Source organism: Camelus bactrianus, chromosome 3 (genome assembly GCF_048773025.1).
Source record: "Camelus bactrianus isolate YW-2024 breed Bactrian camel chromosome 3, ASM4877302v1, whole genome shotgun sequence".
Lineage (NCBI taxonomy): Eukaryota > Metazoa > Chordata > Mammalia > Artiodactyla > Camelidae > Camelus > Camelus bactrianus.
Window position 1 is genome coordinate 57,184,804 of NC_133541.1, and position 20,818 is coordinate 57,205,621.

A 20,818-nucleotide genomic window follows, 5' to 3' on the forward strand; every position below is an offset into this window, starting at 1 on the left:
CATATAATCATCTTGAGATGTTTAAGCATTTTTTAATGAGCTGTAAGAAATTTTGGCAAGAAAATAGTCAGAAAGGTAAGATGAATGGTATCACAGTGTAGCTCTCTTATCTGTTTAGGAAGAGTCCTTATCAGTGTTCTTTTCTCAGTCCTAGCTACCTTAGAAGACAAATGCGACCAGTTGTCAACCTAGATATGCCACTGCTTTAGGAGATTTAATTGTAGTATTTTTTATTTAAATCTAAAATAAACATTTGGGGGGGCAGAGTATACCTCAAGTGGTAGAGCATATTCTTAGTATACACAAGGTCCTGTGTTCAATCCCCAGTATCCCCTCTAAAAAAAATGAATAAGTAAGTGAAACTAATTATCTTCCCCCCCCAAAAAAAACAAACAAAAATAAATAAAATAAACATTTTAGCAGGTCACAAAACCAGAGAGTTTATGACGCAAAGATCTTAGTGAAAAATAGTTGATTCAAAATACTTGCAGTTGATAATTAGCATGTATATGTTGTAACTATATATTACAACAACTATATATATATAACTGTGTATTTGTCTATAATAGACAGAATATCCTGTATTAAAAACTATAATGAACAGGCTCTGCATTTTTTTAGTGAAGACATATTCAGGCACAGCTAAAGTTCTCTTTGATATTAATAAATTTAAGAACACATACTGAAAATAAAAAGTTTCATTTGACCGTTATTTGCCTAGTAATAACATCAAGATATCTTTATTCCTCCGTTTCCTTTAGTTTTACATCTTGGTTCCCAGGACAGTAACAAAGATTTATTTCTGCAAGATTATTTAGATTACTTTGATAATGTATCAAAATTTAACTTCTTTAATTGATATATTCTGAGCAGAATATCAACTCGCACCTTGATAATCTTCCTTTCCCCAGGAACATTTGGAATGGCCGTAAATAATTCCCTAGGAATTGGTTAGGAGTTCTAGTGTTTATTCTGTGTATTTTACCAATACTACATATTCTCTTTCATCTGTTTGGCCACTTCAAAGAGAACATATATAACTTTATTCATTCTTTAAAAAACAAATCTGTTTTGGTTTTATTCAACCTATGTATTATCACAGTGTTGAGAGCTCTTATGCAATCTTTTAACCATGCCCTTTTTGCTGACATCACACTATTTAATAAAATAAAACTCCATTATATCATTAGGCTGCTTAAAATACTTCTTATTGTATTCAGAGCATCACTGTTTCAATTATTTTCTTTATCTGTTCCATTATAATTGTATTCCCTTATTAATAAGAATCATTGCAATTTAAAAATTCAAACTGTTAATCGAGCACTTACTGTATGTCTAGAACTGGGTAAGACATTGTGGAGGCTAAGGAAGAAATATAAGTAAGATATAACCTCTGATCTCAAAGAGCTAGAAATTTAAAGGAAAGGCTACATTTTTGAAAGAACAAGAGAAAAATATGAAAATGAAACTGGGTGAAAAATTGTGTGAGACAAAATCTGAAGTGTTAAGAATAAAGAAATCAGGGTAGGCTAAAGTAGTTAGAATTTGACCTGGGCTTTGAAGTGATGAATAAGTGGGTGTGGCATTTAATCTTAGATTTAAAGAATGGATGAATAGATATCCAGGATAAAAGTCCTGGCGAAAGAAAATAGATAAGTTTTTTGAAATTGAGAATTTTTATTGCAGAGCTGATTTAAAAATGCTGTTTGTTTGTTTTGCTAGCAAAAATGGTGACAGTTTAGAGTCAACTAGTGCAACCTAGTATGATTAAGAGTATTTAAAAAGTTAGCATTTTCAACTTCTTTTTAACATGGAAAAATAATGTTTATAGCTTAAAATCTTATAGACTGAATGAGGTTCTTAGTATAGGTCTGTGTGCACTGAATTCTCCATAAGATCTTGAGAAGTAACCACAAAAAGAAATTTATTTTTGCTCATGCCACTAAAGAAGAGGCATGCTTTCAAATGTCTTCAATTTGTGATTTCTGACTCTGGTGTACCATTTGAAGTTCTGATTTTATATTGCAGATTATTTTGAAATTACTGAACTAATAAATAGAGAACAGCTGGGCTAATAATACCCTTAGATGTCAAACAGAAAACTAAAATAAAAGATTTAAAAATTGACACAACCATACAACATAGCCTTTGTCTAAATTTGCTAGTTTAAAAAACAATACTTTCCTAAAGTTACCACTTCTCATTTGTGGGGTCGTGTAAAGATGGGTTGGATACAGAGTTAGAGCACAGAAATATTTTATGTTTCTCAACTCATTAGGCCTGATTTGAGGCCCTTCTCGAAGTCCAGTGCACATAGGCATGTGGCCCCTTGCATCTGTAATGACGTGAACAGGCTGGAACAGCAGTAGTTAAAGTGGAAGGGTGCTTCCTGCCTTTGCTGTGAACCATGTGTGTAGAGGCAGGATGGTCCAGTAGACTTACTGTCTCATACATTCCAGAAGTTTTCTACAAAGTAAGCTGAATATTTCAATTAAAATCCTTTTCTTGCATTGAGTTTCTAGATACTTCTTATTTATTTTTATTGTTTGGAATAACAGATATTCACACCTGATACGGACCAAAAACTTAGGAATATAATTTGAATATAGAAACTGAAAAATACTGCCTACTCTTAAGAAGAAATGACAGTTTAAGTTTATTCTGTACTGAATAGCCAAGAAAAGATTTAAGAATTCTCTTTGGGAATTTTGAATATAAACATTTGAATGATATTTCAAAAGAAGTTGCTTGTTATTACTGATTTAAAATTGGTCCTTTTTCCTTTGCCATCTTAGCTAGAAGGTTGGAAGCCAGACTTGTACTTATCTGTGCACTTGTATTTTACTGATTACTTTATTCAGGATCAAAGTGTGATCTTGAATATCACACTTTGAGATGGATAATAGGTCATTATCCATTTGACATTGTTGAAACTTCCAAGTGATGAAGAATTCTTCCCTTTCTAAAAATGTCCATCTTAGTCAAAGCTGCCTGACAATTGTGATAATGAGAGAATAAAAAATCATGGTGTGGGTTTATCCTTTACTGATAATGTAATGTGTTGTCTAAAAATAAAATAAGCTTAATTTTTCTCTGCATTGACTCAAAAAAGTAATATTCTGCAGGTGACCTTATCTTTATTTTTGTATGTTTGTATGCATTAAGAGAAGCTTTAAAAAGTTAATGCTCAAATTTACTTTCAATTTATATATTCTTTATATAGATAGAACTTTGCTATTTAAACTTACTTACTTGGACTCATTATATGAGAAAACTGCAAATGTTTTTGGTCATTTGATTCTAAGTTTGAGAGAAATAAATCAGATGTGACAAATAGTCTTTTTTTTTTCCTGGTGGATGAACACATATATATTTGTCACAATTTTTTTTTGCTATAAGCTACCACAAGATCTTGTATATATTTCCCTGTGCTATACAGTATAATCTTGCTTATCTATTCTGCATTTTGAAATCCCATTCTGTTCCTTCCCACCCCCTGTCCCTTTGGCAACCACAAGTTTGTATTCTATGTCTATGAGTCTATTTCTGTTTTGTATTTATGTTTTGGGTTTTTTTTTTTTGTTTTTTGTTTTTTTTTTTTAGATTCCTCATATGAGCGATCTCATATGGTATTTTTCTTTCGCTTTCTGGCTTACTTCACTTAGAATGGCATTCTCCAGAAGCATCCAAGTTGCTGCAAATGGCGTTATGTTGTTGGCTTTTGTGGCTGAATATTATTCCATCGTATAAATATACCACATCTTCTTTATTCAGTCATCTGTTGCTGGACATTTAGGCTGTTTCCATGTCTTGGCTATTGTAAATAGTGCTGCTATGAACACTGGGGTGCAGGTGCCATTTTGAAGTAGGGTTCCTTCTGGATATATGCCCAGGAGCAGGATTCCTGGGTCACATGTAAGTCTATTCCTAGTCTTTTGAGGAATCTCCATACTGTTTTCCACAGTGGCTTTCCTTGCTTCCCTCTCCCACTCTTAATGATTTTACAATTTTGTGGGTTTTTTTTTTGTAATTCATGGCAGTTATCTCCTTTCCAGTTATGAGTTTCTCATTTTTGTAGCATCCTGCTTCTTTTCTATTTAGAGTAGACCTGTCAATATTTCTCTTAGCATGGGTTTAGTGTTGCTAAACTCTCTTAGTTTTTGCTTGTCTGTGAAATTCTTTCTCTCTCCTTCTATTCTAAAGGATAGCCTTGTTGGATAGAGTATCCTAGGCTGCATCTTTTTTTTCATTCAGGACTTTGAATATATCTTGCCACTCCCTTCTAGCCTGTAGTGTTTGTGTAGAGAAATCAGCTGAGAGCCTTATGGGGCTTCCCTTGTAACTCACTCTTTGTTTTTCTCTTGCTGCCTTTAAGATCATTTCTTTATCCTTGACTCTGGTCATCTTGATTATGATATGTCTTGGTGTGAGTCCGGTCGGGTTCTTCCTGTTTGGGACCATCTGAGCCTTCTGTACTTGGATATCTGATTCTTTCTTTAGGTTTGGGAAGTTTTCAGTCATGATTTCTTCAAATACCTTTTCAATCCCCTTTATTCTTTCTTCCCCTTCTGGAACCCCTATTATGCATAGATTGGCACACTTTATATTATCCCATAGGTCCCTTATATTGTTTTCATTGTGTTTTTATTTGTTTTTCTCTCTGCTGTTCTGATTGGGTGCTTTCTGTTGTCCTGTCTTCTAGGTCACTTTTTTGTTCCTCTGCATTATCTAGTCTGCTTTGCACAGCCTTTAGGTCAGCTCTCATCTCCGCAAATGAGTTTACTAATTCTACTTGGTTCTTCTTTATAGCTTCTACTTCATTTTTGACATATTTTATATCTCTAAACACTTTCTCTTAGTTCCTTCAATACTTTGATCACTCCTTTTTTGAAATCTCGATCTAATAGGCCATCAATGTCTATTTCCTTGATCGTGCTTTCAGGGGATTTCTCTTGATCTTTTAATTGGGAGTGGTTCCTCTGCTTCTTCATATTGCTCATATCTCTCTGGCATGGTGGCTTAAGGAGTATCAGTTATCTAGTTCTCCTGGAGACGGTGTGCTCTTAATGATTTTATCAAGAGTTCTTTGTGTCTTTGCCTTGTTTCGTGAACTCAGCTTGCTGTTTCCAGAGGCCCTCTGTTGGCGCCCTCATCTGTGCTGCTCCCAGGGGCTGTCAGCTAGCAGATCGTGCCCCCTCCCAACACTGGGTCAGGTGCTAAGCTCTTATCCGGTGGGTGGGCTGGTCACTCCCTGTTCCAATGCCGCAGTCAGATGCTGCACTTGGGTGAGGCAGGTGGGCCGATCACACCCCCTCCCAGCACCGTGGTCAGGTGCTGTGTTCCTGCGAGGATGGTGGGTGGCCGCCTGCCCTCTCCCGGCGCTGGTCGCGCCACTGCTCTGTGCAGCTGCCCGCTCGGCCTCAGGGAAGACCACGGAATGGCCCCACCCCTGCTCTGGGCCAAATCTCAGCTCCTTGTTTGTCTTGGTGGCTGAGTTCTCTGAGGTGCCAGGGCAGAAAGATCCTATCTGCCTCAGGCTGTAAACAAGTCTCAGTCCTGCCTAGGAGGTTGCGAGCCCCTGGGTGCAGACTCAGGTCTCAGCCCCGCCCCCGCCCAGGCGCTGAGCACAAGAGGAGGTGGTGGCTGTGGCTGCGGCTGCGCCCCGCCTCTCTTCTCGCGAGAAGTGCCAGTAATGGCAGCGCAGGTCTGAGGAGATAGAGGCTACGGCACCCCTCCGCCAAGGGCACACCAGCCGTGTTGCTTTGCTTTTTTCGCAATTTATGGGGGACTGAGGTGGTTCTGCTCCATATCCCCTCCCAGCCACGGTGCGTAACCCCTTGCAGTCCCCCGGGGCTGCCTCAATGCAGCCGCCTCAGCCCTCCATCCGGCTCAGGTAGCCTGTCCCGGCCCCCAGCTGCCAGCTCATGTCACGGGCTGGGTGTCACAGGGACCCTTTGTGCCCGTTTAACTCAGTTCTGTGGGTCAGGAGGTGCTCGGGGCAGATCTGAGCCTCAGAGGCTCCCCCTCCGTCCCACTGGCCTCTCCATTGGAGAGGGGAGACCCAGTGAATGATTGCCAGTCCTCCTTTGCCGCTCCCTCCCCGCGGGATTGGTCCCGCACTGTTTTGCTTTTTCTTCTTTCTTTTTTTCCTTTTCTCCTACCAGATTTTTGGTGTCTTTGTCTTTCGAAGAGGGTGATGTTCTGTCAGAGTTCGGCAGGTTGGCTGAGTGGGCCCATTGATGTGAGTTTTGTTGTATTTGTGGGAGAGGGTGAGCTACAAGCGTCCTTCTACTCTGCCATCTTGCTTCTCTTGACAAATAGTCTTTTAAGAACTTCAGAATTCTTAGAATTTTTCCAAATCTTTTTTGGTTAAAGATTTAATAATTATAATTCTCCTTAAAATTAGAATTATACTCAAATTGCTTAGGTTACATAAATAAGCCTAATAGAACTAGGTATACTCATTGAAATAAAAGACCATTTTTCTCAGTCTGATTTCCATTCTTTTGTTAAGAAACAGAAAGAGGTAAAATAAAAAAAAATTGAAGATTAAGCAGACATTATGACCTGCTTGGATTTCAAAAAACAAATACACATACAAACAAATACATAATTTCCTTGTGGCTAAATCAGTACTATTCAGTCCTCTAAAATGTGCCTATAATAAATGAATATAAACATCCTTTGTTTTCCTGTATGTTTTAAGCAAGTATAAATTAATATTTTTCAAAACCTAGCAATTATCAGTATTTTAAGTCTTTTCACAGGGTTTCTGTGATATTAAGACATCTGCCTATGTTTTTTATCTGAAGATTTAAAGTAAATTGGTAAACAGTTCATTCAGAAAAGTTTACTCTGTGGGGTTAAATACCCAAATGATGTTAAGTTACAGGAATTAACTGAAATGTTTTTTAAAAAAGACCCCTCTGATTGTAAATATTGAATTTTTACTTTAGTGACTTTTAGTTTTACTTATAAATCGACTAATAGAGATTTGTCTCAGAATTATCAATTACTCCTAAATATTTCTCAATCTGTGTATAGCATATTTATAGGAATACTCTTTTTAAAGCAAGACATTTTAGAAATGTTCCTATTAGTGAATGACATAATAGAGATTACTGATCTAGGAGACTAAAAAAAAAAAAAAGACACAAAACAAGCAAACAAAAAAACCCTTTTTACTCTCAATTTTGCCACCTACTTAATGTCATTAGAAAATCTCTTCAGAATCATATATAAGGTTCTGAGCCTAATTCTTCCTCTTACTTGTTTATTTAGCATACCCACTTATATCAGGAAATAGCAAAATAAGATAGTATAGTAGTATCTTGATTTTATTCCTTCAGTATGTTAGATAACTACTCTTAACCTCAGTTTACTAATCTATAAAATGGATATAATAGTTCCATTTTGGTGATGATTAGATGAGTTTATATTTGTGCTTTGCTTGAGTTATACTTTAACTATAAGACATGGTAGCTATGTAATTATAATTGTTATTTTTAAATGTCATTTTTAGTTGTTATAGTAATTCTAACAGTAGGGATAATTATAATTATTATTAATAACCGTGTTTTAGTGTCCTCATCTACCAAATAAGGAGAACCTGTATTCCTTTCAGAATTCCATAACAAAACTGCATTGCACTATTTTATTTTGAAGTGTCCTCTAATAGAGGATTTAAGATATTTTGCTAAGTCTTACCTTTATGCATAAGTACTCAACTTGACATGTGACAGTTAGTAATAAATTACTGGTTTTTGATAGAAGAGTAATTACTGTCCCCAGGTTTATCAGTTTCCTAAAACCCTCCATTTCACTTTGCTATTACCAAAATTTTGCTTGCTCTTCACAAATAGTTAATGTCAGTTATTTTATTTTACCATCATATTAACAGAAACTAGAATTAAAAATCTTCATGTTTAATTCTTTTTCTTGTTCTGAGCCTAATAACTTCAATTTGGTAGTAGCAAATAGATGGTAGTACGCTTATATGGTATTTGTGTTGTTTTCTACTAGGAGGTGAGAGAGTGACTTACCACTTGTAAAATTTATTCTTAGCTTGTATGTTGATTTATGTGATAAACTGTAGTGAAAAAATAGGAAGTTGCCCAGTTTCTTGTTCACTGTATGTGTATCTGGTAAATGCACTGTATTAGAATCTTATACTCTTTCCCCTTAGAAGAAATTATGTATGTTTGAAACTGAGCTGCTTAATCTTGACATTCTCCCAAAACTAATCATGTTTCCCTTTCATCCTAGTTTGAACTTGGTTCCTTCAACCTAGAGAAAGTTGCAAACCCGGCTGAGGTCATTAGAAAACTTATTTGTGACTGCCTGGACACCATTGCAGAAAACCAAGCCAAAAATGAGCACCTGCAGAGAGAAAATGAAAGGCTTCTGAGAGATTGGAATGATGTTCAAGGACGGTGTGTACAAAATTTGCTTGTATCATAAAAACTCTAAGCTCTTTGTATCTTTGTAGCTATAGGGTAATGATTTATGCATTCATCATGTATTTAGACACATATATTTAAAATGAAATCTGTCATTAATTGGACCTTTACTTGATATGATTGAACCAAATTATTGGTCCTTATTGTACATTATAGGAACACATTAATACTTTTAGGTTTTGAGTATTTGGTGGGACCAGCAAACTAATAACAGTAAGGAGTAACTGGACAATGAGAATCAGAACCCATTAATATTAAAGTTTAGGAAGTTGATATTTATAAGGATTAGTTTAGCTCAAAGTTTTGTACAACTAATGAATAAAAAAGAGACATGAAATGTAAATAAACACAATTGATTCCTTATCTGGAATCTTTTTTTGTGTGACATCTCTTTCAGGTGAAGTGTGTTTTGGCTCCTGATACTTATTTTGCTGATTGATTGAAAATTCACACTATCAGCATTTTAAAAAGAAGTTATTGTTACTATTGGATAAGACATTTGGAAGCCTCTCTTTTCCTGATTTTGCCTCTTACCTTTTAAATGATGAAGAAGAAAGTGACTTATCTTCTCTATTATGCATTTTCTCAACTATATCACATCTAGGCTATTCCAGGGGATAGCCTGTTTTACTCTATTATGTAAAAGATGTTTGAAAGAAATAAAATGCATGTGGTGAATATTTATATCTCTACAGAGAAATATTAATATACTCTGAATGCATTTGTACAAATATACATTACAACATTTGAAAGCATTATGTAGAATTCATAAAATAATATTAATAGTAATTATTATTATATCCAATATATAAAGTAGATTTTTTTTTCTTTCATTCAAACCAGTAGTTCTAAAACATAAGAATATACATCCAATTTAGATTCTTTTTAGGACACTCAGTAGGATTGTTCTATATAGACATTAGTAAGTATAGAGCACATGAAAAATGTGAAGGATTTTATCACCATCAATGTATGTATGTGAAAACGGAGTTGACTGGAAGAAACTGTTTCTATACATTCAATTATATTTATTAATTAATGCAAGACATGTGAACTTAGCACCTATTACCTGAAACTTGGTTATATTTGGTTCTCATTTATTATATTAGCAAAATATTTATCTTATTCTCTTCTAACTCTGAGTTAATTTTCGTCTCCAATTATATAACGTGATTAGACCAAATTAAAACTATGTAATTGTTAGGAAGCCAGACAGAAAAATAAGTTAATATTTCTCTTTAACTTTCTCTTTAAAATTCATGTTAGTATGAATTAATATCAAATATCTGTTCTAGAAAGCATGTTTTGGGGCCTATGTCTATAGTTTGGGTGTGCTTTTCTATTTCGTATACAAAATGAATCAAATTAAAGGAGGTGTACTATGATCGTGATAACCTTTATATTTAAAACTCAAAGTATCCTCAGGATGATAGGAAATTTGATCCACAAATTGCCCACAAAAATGCAGACTGGGTACTTGGTACTTGAACAAATTGCTTTAAAATGTCTGCCAGAGGTTGAAAGACGTATTATCTCATCAGTATTCAACAGCACTGCCATAGAATGGAAAGCAGCAGGGAACAAAGATGAGACAGAGGAAACAAATGCACCCTGTGCTGTAAAACAGTTTGTGAGGGGTGCACGTAATATGTGGCCCACAGATGCTTGATTTGCTATTTCTGAACTATCCAGAAAGTGCTTTTGTTGTTGTGGCAAAAGGTTTCCTGTTTGATCAAAAGCACAGCCATGTAGCTTATCACTAGTCTCATTATGCTCCAGCTTTTCTGTTTTTGTAAATACTGGATCACATATCTTCTTCAGGGATTGAAGATGTGCACCCTTGGGATGACCCTCCGAACAGAGGAAAGAGAATCCATTCCAGAGAATTCTAGGCTCTTGATAGTATTTCAGGTGTTAGATTGGTAGCTTTATTTCCCAAATTTCATTTTCTTTCCCATGAGAGAGAAAGTGGCCATTTTAAAGAGCTGTATCTTGGTCATGGCCAAGGAGTATTTTCTGAAGTGTTCCCTCTCCGGAGCCTTAGTACACTGGGAAATGAGCAAGGGACTTAGAGCTCCAGCTTCCATAAGGGTAGTATTTATCAAGAGTCTTCAGAGCGATTAGAAATAGGGCATGAAAATACTGAGTTAGAAAACTGACTGCATAGAAAGCAGACAATCTTTAGTGTTGAGGCCATCTCCTTAGGCCTGGCCACAGTTCATTTCCCTGGCTGCTTCTGATGCTTCTGATAAGTCTTGTACCAGTGTCCATCCACGATCCAATCATTTCTTCCTTGTCATTGTTCTAGACTGTGTATGTGTGGGGGAGTAAAGAGGGCAGAGGCACAAAATAGTGCTGAAAATTACCTTAGAAGCTATGGTAGATAGGTCTGAAATATATTTAATCCCTGATAGTATATTATATAAGCAAAAAACAATCGTATACACATGTGCTTATGCCATGGAAAATGTTTTATGATATGTTAAGAGGAGAAATGTCAATTACCAAAAATATGAATACTATCTCATTTCATATAAAATTTATCTGTAGATAGAGAATATCTAGAAGTGTAAGATTAAATGATAATAGTATGTGTCTGGAATTGTGGATTAAATTTTCCTTTTCTTTTTGGGGGTATTTTTTGCATATATTTTTGTATTTAAATATGTACCATTATTATGATCAGAGCCAACTCTAAAGCTATATCCATTTGGGATGACAGTGGAGAATAAAGAATGTCTGAGTAAGGAATGAGGAATTACAATATGAGTAAAAGAATGAGCTGTAATGTGTAGTCTTTCAACGTATATATTTGATGTTCTTTTTTATGTACCATTTAATAATTGCAGTCTTAACTCCATTTTAAAGTGACATTACTGGATTAATTTCATTTTGTATAGTTTAGATTAGGAGAAAACCTTAGAAATATTGTATGTGAATCCTTAGGTAGTTAGCTATATTTATTTCACTGGTTTTTCCTATTTAGTTTCAAGTAACAACTCTCAAGCTCCCTGTTACTGAATAGGTCTTTTGTTTGCACTCAGACATCAAGTTAGAAACTCTCCAGCTTTATTCTGAGTTCAAGTTATTAAACCTATAATTGGAGGCAGTTTTCAGCAGATTGAATTGGGTTGACACTCAGGGAATCATTAGAATAGAAGAGACCTTGAAAGCTCTTCCACTTCATCTCTCTGCCTTCAAGCTTGGATCATATTATAGCCAGATGAATTCAGTCTGATTTTTAAAGACCTCAAGAGATACCTTCAACTCCCCTTGGTAGCCCATTACATTGTTTAAGAACAGTCACAGTCAGAAACCTTTTCCTTCCATCTATTGGTAATCTGAGTCCTTCATGGTATACTCAAAGGCCATTTCCTCTTGTTCTGACATCGGAAAGGATGAGGAACAGCTGTTTACCATCTTCTCCAGTACTAAAAGGCTTATTAAATCTCTTTACCACTGCTTTCTTTTCCAGTTTTTTTTTTTAGCATTCTTTGTCCTCTGAACTCTATGCAGATTTTCTTTTGCTAAACAACCCTAACCTGGGTATAAATTCGGCTAGAACTGATTGTAAATATAAGGATTACTGCACTGTTTCTAAGTACCACATGTTCACATTTATGTATCTTTTATTTTTGGTTATCATTTAATCTGTTGTTTTATTTCGAATGTTATTTCTGTATGAGATTACCTTGTTTCTGCTCTCGTTTTTGTTGTGTTTCTGACATTTGTTTTTAAATTCTTTGTTTTCCCATCCAGAAATATTTTATTTTGAATATTCAGTGTTTTCCATATTTAGTTGTTTTTTTTTTTTCTTAACGACTATGCTTTGGTCCAAGTTCCTAGATACCTCAGTCCTAGGTTACTAATTAAACTTAACTTTATTGTTCTGTTATTTCAGTCACTGTTGAAAGGATGAAGCATCATTAGGCCTTTCCTGTTTGGTGTTATTTAGGGTTTCATCAGATTTAAGCTTTGCTTTGGGATGATCCTTGGACTAGTTGTGGTCTGATCTAGGTGTATGTGAGCTCTCCTTTAGTATCACTAAACTTAGCACTGCATCCATGTCTCACCTACTAATACCTGTCCAATTCATAAGGTGGAGGGTTGGCAGGAGGCAAGTTTAGATTAGTAATATTCTTTAGACAAAAATAATGTATTTTATTTTAATATCTTCATTTTTCATTCATGAGTTATACCAGTTAATTTTAATAAAAGTTTGGGAATTTGCTTGATATTTGATAAGTATACATAATCTTTCAATCAAGAATTATTAAGTGATTTATATGGAAATTAAATACGCATTTAAATCAGATAAATTAGTAATTGGATTGGTTACTATTGTTATAGTTTTATATATTAAATTATACAAGATTTTTATTATAAATTTTTATAACTGATTTTTACTTTGCATATATTTAAAATAGTTTATTATATACTCAGGCATTTTAGTGATATGTATGTTCTAGTCATCTTTTAAAAATTGTTATTATTATGTTGCATTGGAAAATAGTACAAGAAAGTGAGAAAATAATATTCACATAGCACTTTGCATCTGAGATATAAATGCTTCAGATAGACCATCAGTATTGGCAGCTCCTCTTCAACTTTGGCTGTGTATTTTTCCTACACCTTTCGAGTGTACTTCTTTCTCAGACAGCTTTGCTTGATGATAGGGATACTACTATATTAATATTTACCACAATTTTTTAGAAGCTGAAGAAGATGAAAAACATTACTATTATAGTAGTAAATAGCTGTTAAAGGAGTGAAAAATATAATATTCAGAATCACTGGTTGTCCATTTCTTTATTAGATGTCCATATTAACCTGACTTCATTCGTCTAATAAATAGCTGTTCAACATTTGTTGAATGCTAAACACTGTGCTAGGCATTGAGGATAAAGCAGCCAATAAAAACACACATGCTCTCAGCCCTTATGGAGTTCACAGCCTTGGCAATGACTATGCTGTAAGACTGCTGTAATTGGTTTCAGAAAATATAATGCCATATGTTCCCTTTCATCCCATGAAAGGCCCTAATTTTTGCCTTCTAGATAGGTAGTCTGTTGAAAGTGTAGGGGCATAAATATCAAAGGTATCAAATTTTGACATTTTCGTGTCCAATTATTTTGCTGAAAAAATATATTTACATTTATAAACATATAAAATGAAAATATTAGGATATCTTTATAGAACAAGAATAAATAAACAGTATGCTAAAGAGAAAATCAGGCAGAGCTAGACTACTTTTAAATGAATATATTACATGAAATTATTTCTGAATCTTTAAAACAGATGTTTATTCATGGTGTGTATGTGCATGCACATATCAACTACATGCAGCCTCTGCTAGATTGCCTTCTTTATATATACCTGGGAGATTAAAATTAGTACAATCTCTTGCTAGCTTATTTGAACATTGTAGAAAGAATTATAAATGATAGAGAATTGTGTTTTGTCTTATATATCCAAAATAAAGATATATAGTGTTTCACATTTGCTGTTTCATTAATCTTTCCTTAGAAATTTTCAAGTTAGATACTTTATTTTGTGTGTGTGTGTGTGTGTGTGTCTGGGTGTGTTTTGCTGGGTTATAAGATACGACTGGATATGTCTTATTCTCGCTGTGGAGCAGTTTATAATTTATTTAGGGAAAACAGATTAGGTGAATCTCTTAAACACAAAACAAGATCATGGTTGCTATTATAGTAATATTAACAGAGTACAAGAAACTTAGGCTATAGTTTCTCTTGTTTGAAATTTCTCCCATAAAGATATTCTTTTGGAAATAAACCATGGTTGTGGATAAGTTATTACATTTAGGCATTCAGATGTTTTAAAAGCTTTTTTTGGTATCAGTTTCCAATTTGATTTTTATCTCAGTATGTAAACTACAAACGCTAATAATAAGTTCTAATTATCTAATTATCTATATAAAACTTTAAATCAATGAAGACATGTAAAGTGATTTTAATTGTATTTTTCTTGAAAAAATTTTTCTGAAATCATCTTCAGTATTAGATTGAATAATATCAATGCCAAGAAAATCTGCATGATGTATTTATTTGTGTATTTACATTTTAGATTTGAAAAATGTGTGAGTGCTAAGGAAGCTGTGGAGACTGACCTTTATAAACGGTTTGTTCTGGTGCTGAATGAGAAGAAAGCAAAGATCAGAAGCTTACATAAATTGTTAAATGAAGTTCAAGAACCAGAAAAGAACATGGAGCATGAAAGGTATTTTGACCATTGTGTTTTGGAGACGGCAGATGCATACATTTAAGGGGAATTCCTTCCCAAAGTTCATGAAAGTTAGATGCCAATGTTTTAGTATTATGAGGTCATTTGATAGTCTGGGGTTGGATGCTCTGGGTGTTAGACGCAAGTGGACTGGAGAATTCTCAATATGGTCTTTCTATGTCTGCCCAATTGTCACACCTACACATAGATAAATCTCATGCCAGTTTTGTGATTTAAATATGTTTAATTCTTAGACATCACTAAGAAATATACTAATTAAGAACTTTCATTTTCTATGGAACCACAGAGCTGGACACACATTTTTAATCTTGATGTCTAAGCAGTGATTAATTTTAGAATCAAGTGGCTCTGAGTATGGATATGTACTTAATTTTCAAGGAAGAATCATGGGTGACTTATGACTGATATGGCGTGGGCAGTTATAAGTATTTGAGGCATTAGCTGATATAGGTTTGGGTCTATTACCCTGAATCTGAGAGAAGGAACAGGTTTACTAATGACATCATACAAAGAATATAACTTTGATGTCAGATGATTCTAGTTCAAGTGTTGGTCTGGTACTCATATCTAGTAGTACGTGACTTTGGGCAAGTCCTTTAAACTCTCTGTGGTTTAAAACCAAACCTTACTTAGGTATTTTATAATAAGAATAAAAGTGTGCATCTCAGAATTTTGGGGAGACCAAATGAGAGGCAGAACTGCTTTGAAATCAGGAAAATATTGAACACTTTGTGACCCACAGAAGGTGATTTGGAAGGATAGTATTTTGATTTGATAGATGAATAATAAGTGATAAGAAACATTTGAGAATTAACTATAGTGAGCACTAAGCCACATTTAGATTAGGTAAAAGAGAAACTTGTCCTTAAGAGAGTTAACATATAGTCTTTGAAGTGCTTTTATCTTAATCATATATATTTCAATGTATATTTGTTTAATTATAATGTTTTTCCAGGGATATTTTCTATAATGACTTACTGGTGAAGTGGATGCCTAGCCAGGAATGAACCCATAATGTATAATTATACCTCTCTCTGTTTCTAGGGAAACTACAACACATTCCGAAGTGACTTCTGACAGAGATGCAGTCTATGATGAGAGCACTGATGAAGAAAGTGGAACCCCACCGAATCCCTCCGTGTTAGCTCCAGGTAAACTAAAGACATCTATTTCGTTTGTCGAATATCTCGCTGGGGCTTATTATCTATTACTTATTATGATAATAGACCATAATGAAAAATGCTATGAAAACAATTTTTCTACAAAAATTATTTAGGGTTTTGAGTCTAAGACCTCAAAATAGTTAATGTTAAAAATTAATATTTATTATAAAATGCAGCAATATTAAAATATAAATTAATATTTTTTTATAAAATGCATTAGCAATGACAAAACAAGCAAGCGTGCACACACACACACACACACACCAAGGTATATTATTCCTTATTAAACACAGATACATAAGCAATAAGCAAGATACGCCTTCACACTAGGTATCTTCCGGCTCTAAGCTGGATGCCTTTAACATTTAGATCTTATCTAGCTAGAGCTGTTGGTCGGGAATGGAGCAGGGTGCTTTAGAATAAAATGCTTAGGTTTTCCTGAGGTTGAGTCATTCTCTCACTATTTAGAAAAGTAATTGTAATAGGGTGAGATGGGTTAAGGAGGAAGATAACAAATGGCAGTTTAAAGTACCTGAGCCTTGCTCAGTCCCTCAGATCAAGTACCCAGCACGTTTTTAAATCCACAGAGTATTTTTCTAGAATTGTATAGATTTCCTGGAGGTGGGAGCTCCTGAACTCATATTTACAGGATTCTGACATAGGCCCAATATTCTCAAAACAAATATTTGATTCATTTATTTAGCAAATGTATTTTTCAGTGTCGATTATGTGCCAGGAACTTTTCTATACAGTAGAGAGCAAACCACAAAAATTTCTTTTTTTCTGGAGTTTAAATTCTAGCCAGGGAAACATAATAAGAAGATGAACAAATTAAAGTATGTTAGGTAGGGATAAATGCTGAAGAGAAAAATAAACCAGGGAAAGATGCTTTAAAAAAAAAATGTCAGAGTAGGAATAGAGATGAGGGTTGTGGTTTTAGCTAGGGCATCAGAAAAGGCTTCAGGGAGAAGATGACAAGTCTGTTTGTATGAAGAGCATGCCAGGCAGGAAAAGCAGTTAAATACAAAGCCCTTGATGTGAGACTTTGCCTATGTGATCAAGCATTAGCACAGACAGCAGTATGCATAAAGTGGAAAGATGAAGACAGCTGGAATTGGGAGATGAGGTCCAAGAGGCCAGATCATGTTTAAGGCCTTATATGCTATTGCAAGGATTTCAACTTTTGCTTTGAGTTAAAATGTTGCAGAATTTTAAACAGTCAAGTGATATGATCTGAGTTAAGTTTTTACAAGATAAATATGGCTGTTGTGTTTAGAATAGGGTATAGGATAATAAGCAGAGAAGGATATATAACAAATGGAAAGCTAGTTCAACAATGAGTGGAGGGTGAGAGGGGCTTAGACCAGAGAGATTTCAGTGAAGATGGTAAACAAAAGGCAGATTGTAGAAACGTTTAGAGGCAGCAGGATTTGCTGATGAAATAGGTATGGGTCATGAGAGAAAGACATACCGATGATGGTTACATTTTTTGGAATGAACTACTGAAGGCAAGCAATTGACCTACAGAGTTGAAGGAGATTGCAAGAGGAAGGTTTTGAATTCAGTTTTAGAAATATTAATTCTGAGATGTTGAATAGGGGGTTGGATTTACAAATTTGGAGTTTGAGGGCAGGCTTCTTGCTGACATATAAGTAATGATGGTGTTTAGAGCTGGCTAAGTTCTCAAGGGAGTTAGAGAAGACAGAAAAGAGCAGTGGTCCAAGGACTCAGCCCTAATACACTTGAAGGAAGACGAGGAGACCAAAGAAGACAGAAGGAGTAGCAAATGTTGTAAGTGTGGTATCCTGGAAGCCAAGTCAAGAAAGTATTTCGAGTAGAAGACAGTGGTCAGCAGAGTTGATGCTACAGATTGGGCAAGGAAGATGAGGACTGGGCACCGAGTGCCAGTTTTAGCAACACATATGTTATTGGAGATCCTAATAAAACATTTTCAGTGGAATGGTGGGCAACAGAAGAGCATAGGAAATTCAAAAGGAATGACTGGAGAGAACTGGAGAAGAGTCAGCAAGTATAAGCAATGCTTTTAATAAATTGCACTATAAAGAAAAGGAAGGACCTGGGGCAGGAGCTGGAGGAAGAAGTGTGATCAAGAGGGTTTTTGTTCTTGTTTTTTTTCTTAGGTGAGAGAAATAATGCCATGTTTGCATACTGGTGGGAGTAAATAAGGAAAGAGGGATAAACTATGTCTAGGCAGTAGGCAGAAGTAAGAATTGCTGGAATACTGTCTCTAAATAGATAAGAAAGATGAGATTAAATGCACAAATGGCAGGATTCGTTTACTTAGGATAACGGGCACTTCCCCTAATGACAGGAAAGTAGGTAAAATAAATGGACAGAGACACAGGAAAGTATTCAATTGCAGTCATGGAAACTTACTGGTGTTGATTAAATTAGTTGATTGATTAATCTGATTCTAATTAGATTTGAATTGGATCACACAATCACACACAAACTCATTTTGTATATAAAACTTCATTTGGAGGCTATGCTTGGTTTACATTAGTGGCCCATTTAAAGTGAAATCTTTTCTTAATAATCAAATGTAATTGAAAACTCACAAAGGAAGAGAATCTTTACTCTTTCCAATTTGAACATTGAGAATCTTTATTAAATACAATGGGCTTTGATTTTGTTTCTTAGAGAATCTCACCAACCTTTGATGTAGATGAAAATTATTTTTGAAAAGAAAATATATGGTTAAATATGGGTATAGGAGAATGGGGTCCTTTGTGTGTTCAGTCTCTTTTAAGCAATGCTTTAAACTATAATTATACTATTTAAAATTTGACTTAATGTTTCTTCTCTTCAAAAATGTTTAGGTCATTGCATATTTTTTCTATATTTTACATAGCATTTTTTTTCTATAACTCATAATTAGTTCTCTACATACTTGACCCATAGGTCTCTGATTCTAATTTTTCTTGCATTTAACTTGCCTTTGACAAGTTTCTGATGTCAAGAATTAAGAGCATTTTTGTTAGAAGTTGTAACTATTCTTTTCCTTCTGCTTCAGTAAGTATTTGTGAAACTAAAGTTTACTAAAAAGAAAAAAAAGTAAATCTCAGATCTACAATACTTGATATTGAATTAAGAACTAGTATTTTATTTATTATTACTGTGTTTTTATGGCAGAGCAGTGAAAATTTCTTCCTTAATTTATTTTGCCATCTTGATAGTAAATGACTTATTCTTATGGTACAAATACATATGTGAATTTGTTTCAGATATTTTAGATATTTCAGGTTCATGTGTGCTTTCCCTACAATAAAAACAAGAGGAAAACAGATCGATGTGATTTAATACATTTACTCTATCTTTCAGAAAACGATTTCTTTAAGTGACTAAATGTGTAACTTGATAGTAATTTTCATTATGTAAATAATTTTCATCATTATTAAAGTCACCAAATTTCCTCATGAGTTTTTCCACATTACCTCATTCCTACTTGATAAAGAGGGTTAGTGAAACCACAATTGTTTAGTGATCCACAATATTCTTTCAGGGAAAAGATCTGTTTATTTTTATGCATATACCCAGAAGTAGGGTAGGAATATTATAGTTTGTGAAAAACTGATAGGTAACATTTTTTATGAAAAATCTATCTATTTTATTACTTTTTTCCTCCAAAGTTTTAAAATTTACCACATCATTAGGATCATTGAGGCAATAACTAATGACAAGTGGTCCAATCTAATAAATGACATCATTCTCACACATACATCATACTCACATGTACTCCACCATATTTAAAGATTTAAGAAAAACCTTTAAAGTGTTCATTAACAGTTTATTAGCTAGAAGGACATGTCTAAAGTGTGCTGAAACTTGAACATGAACAACTAAATTTTATATTTTTCTGTATTAAGATTTGCTTTCTCTCTGTCTGAACTTCTGGAATGTCTAGGTAGAAAACAATGATTTTATAGACTCTCTTTCCTAAACCATGACTATACAGGAAAACCCCAGGGTTCATAGATGTTTCACTTTGTTTCAGATTAGGATTATGATAGATAAGGTAGTTGCTGTGTTCCCTATTGATAGCTCAATTCCTGGATTACAAAAGAGGATGGGTCGCTTTCACTCTCATCTAATCGGTATTAGCTCCTTGTGACTTTAAGGATCTCTTGGTTAGTCTGGACTGCTCCTACCTTCAGAGTTTTTTGTTTTTTAATTCAGTGGAAGCCTGTTGAGTTACTATAGATGCTATTAAACAACCTTCTCTACAGGAAACCATCTGTTTCTTTAGTTGAAGTTTAGGATAACATCTAAACTATCCTTGGCTGTGGAGAAACTTCAAGTTGAAGTAGGTCTACTGAATAGTAGGGCCTCACCACAATACACAAAGATGTAAGCTTATTGATGTAGCATCTTCGTGACAAAATAGCCAGCAGTGCATCCAAGTGGCCTTTCATTTGCCCCAACAATATGATTTAACCTAAAAAAATAACTTAAGGTTATGCAGTTTTCTATATTGTTTCAAAACCATTTTGATACTGCAGTAAAAGTAGAAATTATATGTGAAAATAATTTTAAATGTATATGCATATTCTAAGAATTTTAGCCATTATTATAAAACATTTTTTAGTCTTAATATAATTGAAAATGTATATGAATATTAAGTAGAAAAGTTGGATTTATTTTATAGAAATAAGATCTTTATGTGAAGCATATTGAAAACATAGGGTTAATTGGCTCCTAATTAGCCACTACAAGAGGAATTATTTTAATGTCTAGTCAATTAATTTTTATATTATTTTAAAATTATCTTAAATAATCAACATTTTTACATTATAATGACTTCTATTAGAAATTGACAAATTTCTTATTAGAGAACACTTAAATCAGCCTTACCAAAAGTACAAATAAGAAATACACTTATTCTAGAATGTTTTACCCTTTTTGGCTTCATAT

General features: G+C 34.2%; 1 protein-coding gene across 4 annotated transcripts in view; it reads left to right on the forward strand.

Moving 5' to 3' along the window:
• The window catches only part of XRCC4 (X-ray repair cross complementing 4), a 291,123-nt gene that overhangs the window by 85,874 nt on the left and 184,431 nt on the right, over positions 1-20,818 (forward strand). For all 4 annotated transcript variants that reach the window (XM_045512431.2, XM_074360327.1, XM_074360326.1 and 1 more), the window contains exons 4-6: positions 8,266-8,432; positions 14,547-14,699; positions 15,768-15,874. In XM_045512431.2, coding sequence (XP_045368387.1) covers positions 8,266-8,432; positions 14,547-14,699; positions 15,768-15,874 — 427 coding nt within the window. The remainder of the gene's footprint in view (positions 1-8,265; positions 8,433-14,546; positions 14,700-15,767; positions 15,875-20,818) is intronic.